Below are 9,494 nucleotides of genomic sequence, written 5' to 3'. Positions count from 1 at the left end.
TCAAAAACACATTCTAACGGTAATAATCTTATTCCTTTATTTTCTGCACTCATTATGTCGATATTTCTTATATTGGTACTTCTCAGTTTCTAACTTTTATTCTGGCATTCTTCAACATTTTTCTATGCGCCTCTACTGTGTGTTTGTATCATACACAATAAATATATTATTATGTAAATATGTTTTCTTCACATAATTCATCGGAATGGAGGGCACCACGTCACCGCTCCAAACGCCCAAGCACGCTCGGCATTCATCGGTGGCCGGTTTATGGTGTTGCCTCAGGCGAGTAGATTATTAATTTCGGTTCGAATGTTCGTGTACTGTAATAGATTTTTCCTAGTCTCCAGTTTTGTTCAGTAATATTTTACTAGTACATTTCTGTCGTCTTTTACACACACATTAATAACGCCATGAACCACCGGTATCGTTGACTTTCGTCCTCGATAAAGTATTATCGTGTCCTGCCGATGCTCTGCTTCTTTTTCAACCGAATCATTTATCTACGGAAAGCAGACGGTACCCTATTCTTAAGGGAAGGTTTTAATCCGACTGAGCAATTTTCACGGCACAACTTTCGGTGCAACGTTATCGAAACAAATAAGATGCCTGCTGATCGGGAGACGGGACTTAACGAAAAAGGGAATGTTGATGAGCAGAAAGCGGGTTATTTCTTTCGCGACTGGATTGGCGGATATGTTGTGTATATGCTACAATTGGAGGCAGTGCTCCGCTTTCCACTCCAGCTCGAAACATTCTTCCCCCTTTTCCTTCCGGGGCACATGTTCTTCAAACAGCTACTCTTTGCCAAGCATTAGGCCATCGCTTCTATTTTCTCGTCCAAAACGTCGTTATTTTCCCTTGCGTACCCTTTACAAATGTTCATCTCGCATCAGATTACTGTCATGCGCCCTTAAATGGAATGTAAAGAGTAGTGTAGTATCTTGTTTCTTTGTGATTTTAGCATTAGCAAATGCATCAAGCTGTTAAATGTTGGGTTAAGAAAAAGCTGATTACTCAACTGCAAATGAATCAAATGTGAATGCGGGATAGAAGACAACAGGAAGAAAGCAAGAGATTATTATTTTGCTTGTTACCATTATTGCTTCATTTATGCTTAAAAGTACACTATATTTATACAATGGAAAGAAACAATATTACAATTATTCAAGCTTTCACTTTACGAACAGAACGAACCGAAACAGAAACATTTGCCCTGCGGCTGGTGCCCGTTTTTTACACTTTTGCCCTCCGTCTTCTATCACTGCAGTCGAAATTGAATCAATTTGGGTAAACGGCTATCAAGCTGTGTTAACGTATAGAAATTATTGCCTATCTCGCTCAGCTTCCCAACAAACGGATTTTTTCTGCTTTTCCCGATGTGGATCAGATGGTTACCTACGATGGAGCCGTAAGAAACGGAGCAGTTCTTTGTATACAAACACGGTGTTGTATTGTTTGTTCCTTTTCATTGACTCTTTCGCTATGAGCGTGGAAATCGATGGAAAATAGGAAAATGATCTTGGAAGTAGATGCGTTACATCAAGATGGGGTGTGGATTATCGACTTGCCATTTAGGTTCTTTTTGTTTTTTGCTGTCTAATGTGACAACCGGGCCCTCCCCTGCACTCGGGATATCTTTTCCTTATGCCTTTCCTTATGCCTTCTGCCTGCCTAGGGACACTTTTGTCGTTCTCGGAATTTCCTAAGCTACACTATCATACGGGGGTGGTGAGCTGTAAGAGATCGGTTGCACATTATACACTAGTGAAGAGTTCTGCTTGCTCGTTGCGCTACCACTACCGGCATCGACTGTGGACATACCGTTGGTGCCCCGCTCAGCGGACGAGCTGGCTGCCGCCGATGACGCTGCTGCCGCCCGCATGTCTTCCTGCGACGCTCTGTGCCGGCGTAGGTGAAAGAAGAAACGAAACAAATTATGTGACAAACAATCATAAGATAAAAAAAATGACCGCAAAAAATACCGTAAAGCGTACATTTTACATAATAGCTATGAAAATAACTCACAATACACAAACCATATTATGTCTACCGGAACGATCAGACCTAGTTTATGTTAGTTTGAAACAATTTTCCAAAAAAATATGTACAAGATATGGAGCTGTATTGCTAATTGAATTGTTGGAACTGATTTCTTGGTTTAGCCACTAGGGCAAGGATATTTTTCGTTTTGGTATTGTCATAAATAGTTCAACCTTTGGGGGGTCCGCGACAGCCGAGCGGTAGCGCCGGTTAGAAAAATCGGCCCATGAGCGCCGGGGCTCACCACCTCGACGGCGTGGGTTCGAATCCCAACCGAGATCGGACCCTCCCCTGTACGAGAGGACTGACTATCCACGTACAACAGGGAAACAAGTCTCGTAAGCCCTTAATGGGGCAGGCATGACCAAGAGGTCGTTACGCCAAGAAGAAGAAGTCCATCATTCATTTCAAAATCCCTCTTTTCCAATATCAAATCGATGCGTGCAGTAGACATTCCCAGCAGTTGCATAAAACCTTCCGTAAGAATGTATGAAATAATTGAATGAAAACAAAGCTCTTATTTGTCAAACACATAATTTGCATAAAAGTTTAACTTGCGTCTTGGCCGTCATGTGATAGCAAACTAATTCTGAAGGTCAGTCATATTCCGGTAGATCTACAAAACTAAAAGTAAGGTAAGATATTAAAATTTAGCTTTACATTGTAAAGAAGCAACATACTGGTTAAATCTAGGTGAAAACAGAACTAAGAAAAACGAAAAAGGCAACGGAAAACAAAAGAACCAACTATGGACGATTTTGTCCAATACAAAAAAAAATGCATGAAAATTCACCTTTCACCTTTTCCGTTCTAATAATGCTAGCAGCCAGTAGCAGCGGGAGAGAGTGGGACATAAGCGGGACAGAGAAGTAGCGAAACAGTTCCGACATACACGGTTATGTGTTTGAGATCATTTAGTTTACATTTTCCAGCCGATAAAATTATGACTAATTTTCTATTCCCATCATTTACTATTTCTGCTTCTGGAGCTGCTATTTTACAGCTCACTATCGAAAGTTAGATGCAGCACGACCTATGGTTTTATCTTTATCTAAATGCATCCCCGTTGACTCGATGCACTCGATTGGCTACGAACGGAGGAGAGGTCGTGGACTGTCCCTTGGGCTAGTTTCTTCTGCTATTTATTCTGGTATGACGGGAGTTGGCGTATTGTTCTAGGTTCTTCTGCGTGCTACTAATTTTCACGATATATATTTTTTTAATTTCCTTTGGTGGGTTATGTTTTGTGGACAAATGACTATTGTCGTTTCTGGCGAGAGAAACAGCTGTTGAACAAATCGTTTTCTACTTATCGATACATATCTCTGAACAATACTGTGTGGGCGTGACACGAACGGTGACCCAATAAGAATGGTTTTGCTTGGTTAACTTTAACTTAAACAGACACGGTTTAATGTACACCAAAAGACTATATGTTCAAACATCTAAAATACTTAAATGCACAAAGAAAGCCGAAAGGAAAGCAACCTAAAGGTATAAAGAATGTAGAAAACCTTGTTTGATGTTTGAACATCAAAAACCTAATCTACCTAATAGTACAACATTCAATTATCTAAAATTCGAATAACTTATAACCATTTCACCCCTCCACTCTATATGTGTGCGTGTGCGGACGTTCGCAACTCTTGCATACTAACGAGAAGAGTCTCAAAAATCCAACGTTTCCACTCTAGTATTTTTCCGAGTAGATTTGGGAGACAAGTATCCGTTATCCGCCATTTACAAGAACATTGCAGATGCAAGCTCTACCAGATTAAACGACGATGGGAATATGTTGACGAATATGGTTTCGGGGGTTTTCACATTTGATACCGCCTGCTCTTTTATCGGAAGTTTTGCTATAGGTTTTAAATCGTGTCTCGAATCTCTGGATGATTTGTGACGATGTGTTGTTGTTTTTTTTCAGTTCAGTACGGCACGACGGTACCGATAATGGGCGGGGGAAGGGTGGAGGTGATTAGTTACTCGAGCGATAAGTTCTACATTTAGAAGGGTTTGTGTTTGTGTGTGTGTTTTTTTTTTTCGATGGAACTGGGGGAGGAGTATTTATATAGATAGAGCAATATGTTTATGATATTGAAACGATTTAGGTTGGACGCCATACGTCGGGATCCTCCATGAGGGTAGAGTGTTGGTCCGTTGACGGTACGCCCTGCACCGGAGACATCGCGTTCGGCGATGCCATGGCTGCCATGTCCTCGCGCGAGCCCCTGCTCCAGCGTGATGGAGGACGATTGCGAAATAATCGGACACCGAACGGATTTTAGTTGATGTTAGCAAGCGTTTCATGGTGTTACAAAGTGGTAGTAGAAGTAGTAGTAGTAGTAGTTGTGGTAATGAAGTAGCAGTTATGATGGTAGAACAGTAGTAGAACCACACATGATGGCAAGACAAAATTGGAAGACATAGAATAATGATATAATATATTAAAATAGAATAATGAAATTTTTTAAATGGACGTGTCAAAATAAAAATATAAGTTTCAATCACGTGTTAATTTTCGATTTTCGATTTCGATTAATGAATTGCCTTTTGGTTGCACACATGCACTCCTGTTGAGTTTGGTTAGTTGCATTAAAAATTAAAAATTACTCACTTTTTGCCGAGTGCCATCATACCGTACAGCATTCCGGTAACGAATATAAGACCACAACCGAACAGGCTGCCTAGTCCAAAGCACATACCCACCGGAATCAATGCAAGTCTAAAATAATCAAATAGACAGTATAAGATTGTTCGGTCTCACAACCGCCCCAAGAAATGGGGCATGGGCTGGTTTGTCTTACACGCAGTATGCTGCCGCCCGATACCAGTACGGTCGATTGTCAACCCACTCCGCTACCTGCTGCACGTAGTCTATGAATATGAAGCAACATGGTGCCTCTATCGCCAGCACACCTAAGCCGAGCAGTATCTGCAGAATACCTCCGACCAGACATCCGACGTTGCCGACCAGAATGCTTATGCAATTATACAGACCAAACAAAACAGCAACTGAAATATCAAGCAGGAAACAGAAGGAATAGTTTATTAATTTAAAACTATACTGCTAAAGGAAATAGAATTTTCAATTGAATGAGATTTTATTTTTAGGTGAGTAGTAGGTTTAAATACAAGTCGATGGCGGTGGATTTATTTGGTTATCTGGATCATGTGTGCTATATAGAAAGTTTGTTATCATTGGATACAGAGTTAAGTGCGGAGCAGGTAGCTCAGATTGAAACTCTTTTGTTGTTGATTTTACATGGCCATTTGAAAAAAAAATAAATTAAAGTTTTGCCCATCCTGCATATTAATATGCACAGTTACAGGATTTACAGAATATTCATAAATGCGTTAGAACAATTACATAATAACTTTTGCCAAATTCATATCGCTACGCTACACCCGTGGCAGGATGCGAGCTGCAGCTTACGCACTGGTAGGTCCGCGAAGGGAGCCGGAAAAGGATACACCTAACGGCAGCAACACCCAAACAAATGGACGCAGCTTTTCACGAAGCTGTGTGTAGTACCAACGGTCAAAAATTAACAAACTTTGCACGCTATTTTCTTCTGCTTCTCTTTTTACTTTTATTCTCTCTCCCGCTCTCGGAGTTCGTCGAGTGGTTCGTGAAACTCCAAATTTTCTCTGTCCACCAGACACGCGCGTTCACTTTCTTCGGACGGGAGATTTTCCTTTTCCCAACCTGTCGTACTCGAGGGAAAACTCGCGGGCAACGGAAAGCAACAGAAGAGGCGCCATACATACACACACATACAGCGTAGAAGTCGCGTGCTGCGTGGAAAAGGGCAAAGCATACTAGGATGAAGGAAAGTCCTACAGTTTCCTTCGCACGAACGAAGATATCATGGGGTTGGCTGGCTCGTCAAAGATTGATCAGCCACATTCAGCATATCCTCACTTTAATGGCTTCGGAGGTTACGATGTACTCGGACACTGGCAACTAAAAGTAGAGCAAGTTGAAGCATTTTCCTTGCTCTTTTTAGACCGGTTATAGAACGGGCAGATTATTTCTTATCAGCATATGGTCCACAGAAGATGATTCACTGGCACACAATCGCACACATAACCGCTCGGTATTTTCAACTGAACTGACGGTTTTGCATTTTCTAATCAAATTGTCTTTTCGTTTCAAATTATTCTACTACGGGACACGTAAGGAGCTTGGGATGAGTAAAACAAAAAAAAATCACTGTAATGCACTGAACACCGACCTCAATCCCACCGTGCCTCACCGATCAATAAATCTACTCACAGAATCCACCAACGATACCCGCCGCACGTCCGGCGTATTTGAGATGCCAAGGTACGTCGTCCCGGGGTACATTGTCCTGGCCGGGTCGAGCCATTAGTCCTGCTAATCTTTCCGAAAACGACTAAAAATGAATGAAATGGTGAAGAGGCAAATAGATTGGTCAGTGGTGGCAAGATTTGGTTCGGATATAACCATTTCGATCGATTTCGGTCCGCGCTCCAGGTGAAAATGAAAGCGATTGTACGTACCATTTTTTATTACTTTCTTTTCTCTGCCTTTACGAAGTAATACGTGTAAACCACGGGTGCGCTGATGTTACGCGTTTTGATATCTGGTTCACGAAGATATCAACAACAGGGTATTAGTTCAGAGCTGAAAAACAGCACTAGGGATGATAATTGTGCTTAATCCTGGCACTTTTAACAATCTTTGTTGAATGTGTGAATCTCTTATCGACCAACAACTTGACTGCTTCTCGTATTTGCCACAAGCGACTCTTTTTCTCACTGACCAAGTGGCTATATTGCAGGGTGTATTACAATCGATTTTCGCATCTGCCATCTTGGTGGTAACGTAATGTCAAATGAATTAGAGTTGAGAAGTATCGCGATTGAGGGACTGCTGTTTAGAATTCTTGTGCCCAAACATAATTTATCAATAACCAAATTCAATTACAAACATGCGAATCATACGGTAATACTGTTTAAAGAACCGCATGAGAAGAATATACAAAACATTACCGTCAGTGATGTGTCACGACATGAGAAGTAAATTTGAACGAACGTGGTAAAAGTTGCCTGGTAATGTATACATGCTTTGGTCGTGTCCGTCATTGCTCGCCTAGTGGTGGGCGCCTATAATGTTATTCCTGTTCCGATCCGATGTCCAATATTAATTGTTTGTTACTCGAGTCAAAGTTTTGCAATAAAGTTAGAAAAGTATTGTGAATATTTATAAATTTCTTAATTATGTTTACTACCTCGTTCGGTTGAACGATTTTCCTTGCATTTCTCTCTTTGGTTTGATGAACTGATTCGTTAGTCCGAACCTAGACATTTTTACAAAGATGTCAAACTAAGCATTAACCATATCAAATTGTAAACAAACAATTTTTGGGCCGCTAAAATGTTTGCGATTGCGAGCGGCAAAAATTCGGAACAAAAGCTGCTTCTTTACGAATCGAAAGTGTGTCGACTTTGCGGGGATAGAAATGAAAATGGTAGACCATTGTTTCAAAGAAGTGATTCGAACGAGCAGTGTGAAACCAGCCAGCTGATTAACCGGTATTTGCCGGTGGTGGTAAGAACGAATGGTGGACCATCTGCTGGTTTGCACGCAATGCAGCTAATATATTGTTGCCATATCGTTATAGGTCCAGGACGATGGTGTTTTGCCCCGTTGGATTTGCCCAGGCTGCCACATACAGCTCGAATCGACGGCACAATTTTTCGAGATGATTCTCAAGGGTCAGCAGATCATCTCGGAGTTGCTGCAGCAGGAGCGGCAAGCCCAAGAAGCGCTGCAGAACGCCTCAAAACTCGCTCGCGTCGATGATCTAGGGCAGCTGTATGACACACTGGATCAAGCAAAGTGGAACGAACTTTTTGGCAAACCGGATTTAGAAACGTCCGATAGGGATAACTTGTTGGTACCGTTGGAACTGTTCGAGCTAGAAGATTTGCTCAAGCAAGGCGATAACAACCCGGAACAACAGGCGGCTCACGTAGAGCCTGCTCAACAAGATGACGTGAAAGTAGCGAAACACTTGGAGGTTAAAGAAGAACTACCCCGGCAAGTTTCGGAAGAGATAACCGTAGAATATGAGGGTGCTGAAAAGGATTGGATCGTTAAATCAGAGATGACAAAGATGAATGCTCGTCTAATTGGTTACATTCAAAACCAGAACAAAACGGAAATCGGCAGTCTGGTGGTGATGGAAGGAGCGAGCAAAAAGAAGCGAACGAATACCAAGTTCGTCTGCGACATCTGTAGCAAGATTTTCGCGCATGAATTCCCCTACATTAAGCATCGCAAAACACACAGTATTCTGTTCGAATGTTCCGTGTGTTTGCTTAAGTTTGGGTCCAGCGTGAAATTGACGGTACACCAAAAAGAAACGCAACACATTGGGAAAGGAATTGTCGAAGGATTGCAGCTGGCAGATGATGGTGATGTATCGGTGGAAGGAGCCACCGAGCAAAACGAGCCAAAGGGCAACGCGTACGCTTGTGATAACTGTGAAGATACGTTCCCGGAGTTGACCACCGTACTTAAGCACGAAGAAACGGTACACGCAGGCGAAAACCGTTCATTCGTGTGCAGCGCTTGTAGAAAGGAGTTTCGCGAGAAGTATTTGCTCCAAAAGCACCAGGAAACGCATGTGGAAGAACGGTCACATCAGTGCGGGGTTTGTGGGGCGGCCTTCAAGACCAGTTCCTCGCTATCGAAGCACGCGCAATCGCATGCCGACAAGAAACGGTACCAGTGTACGATGTGTAGCCAGCGGTTTGCCTACAAGACCAGTCTCGACTTGCACCTGAACTGGCACAATGGTGTGAAACCGTACGAGTGCGAGTTCTGCTCGAAACGCTTCTCGCAGCGCGGCAACTTGAAGGAACATCTGCGGGTTCACTCGGGCGACAAACCGTTCAGCTGCGACGTCTGTCCGGCGACGTTTTCGACGAGCTCGCAGCATCGGTTGCACCGCAGGCGGCATGCGAACGATCGGCCACACGGTTGCGAGCTGTGCAGCAAGACGTTCATACTGCTCGAGAACTACAAAACGCACATGAGGCGCCATCGGAACGAGAAACCGTACGCCTGTGAGGAATGCACCCGTGCGTTCACCGAACGGTGGGCCCTCCGGAAGCACATCCGGACGCATACGCGCGAAAAACCTTACACCTGCAATTACTGCGCGAAACCGTTTTCGGACTCGTCTAACCTCATGCGCCACGTGACGACCATCCATGAGAAGCAGCCAAAGTCGAAGAAGAAGCAGGTGCAGCCCTCAACGCTCGCATCGGCATCGAGCGACATTCCTGATGTCAAGCCCATCGGTGGCACTCTCCCCGGGCTGGGGGTTAGCATTGACGAGACGGACACGCTGGTGTCATTGGCGGAGGATGAGATATTGGCGCTGGATACAACGGTCTACATGGCCGATCATTAA

The 9,494-nt window shown here is 43.3% G+C and overlaps 2 protein-coding genes across 2 annotated transcripts; one reads left to right on the top strand and one right to left on the bottom strand.

The window, feature by feature from the left end:
• Positions 1–1,652: 1,652 nt before the first annotated feature.
• On the bottom strand, positions 1,653–6,798 carry LOC131287326 (calcium channel flower). The gene is made up of 6 exons (XM_058316365.1): positions 6,571–6,798; positions 6,323–6,443; positions 4,851–5,058; positions 4,661–4,768; positions 1,825–1,901; positions 1,653–1,736 (listed from the first exon to the last, which is right to left on the bottom strand). The coding sequence occupies exons 1-6, from the start codon at positions 6,571–6,573 to the stop codon at positions 1,711–1,713; spliced, it is 543 nt and encodes a 180-aa protein (XP_058172348.1). The 5' UTR covers positions 6,574–6,798; the 3' UTR covers positions 1,653–1,710.
• Positions 6,799–7,447: 649 nt separating this feature from the next.
• Positions 7,448–9,494, top strand: LOC131285556 (zinc finger protein ZFP2-like). Its single transcript, XM_058314414.1, has 2 exons — positions 7,448–7,621; positions 7,695–9,494. The coding sequence occupies exons 1-2, from the start codon at positions 7,448–7,450 to the stop codon at positions 9,492–9,494; spliced, it is 1,974 nt and encodes a 657-aa protein (XP_058170397.1).

This window comes from Anopheles ziemanni, chromosome 3 (genome assembly GCF_943734765.1).
Source record: "Anopheles ziemanni chromosome 3, idAnoZiCoDA_A2_x.2, whole genome shotgun sequence".
Taxonomy (NCBI): Eukaryota; Metazoa; Arthropoda; class Insecta; order Diptera; family Culicidae; genus Anopheles; species Anopheles ziemanni.
The sequence above is the reverse complement of the archived record's forward strand: the minus strand, read 5'-3'. Positions and strand labels throughout refer to the sequence as shown.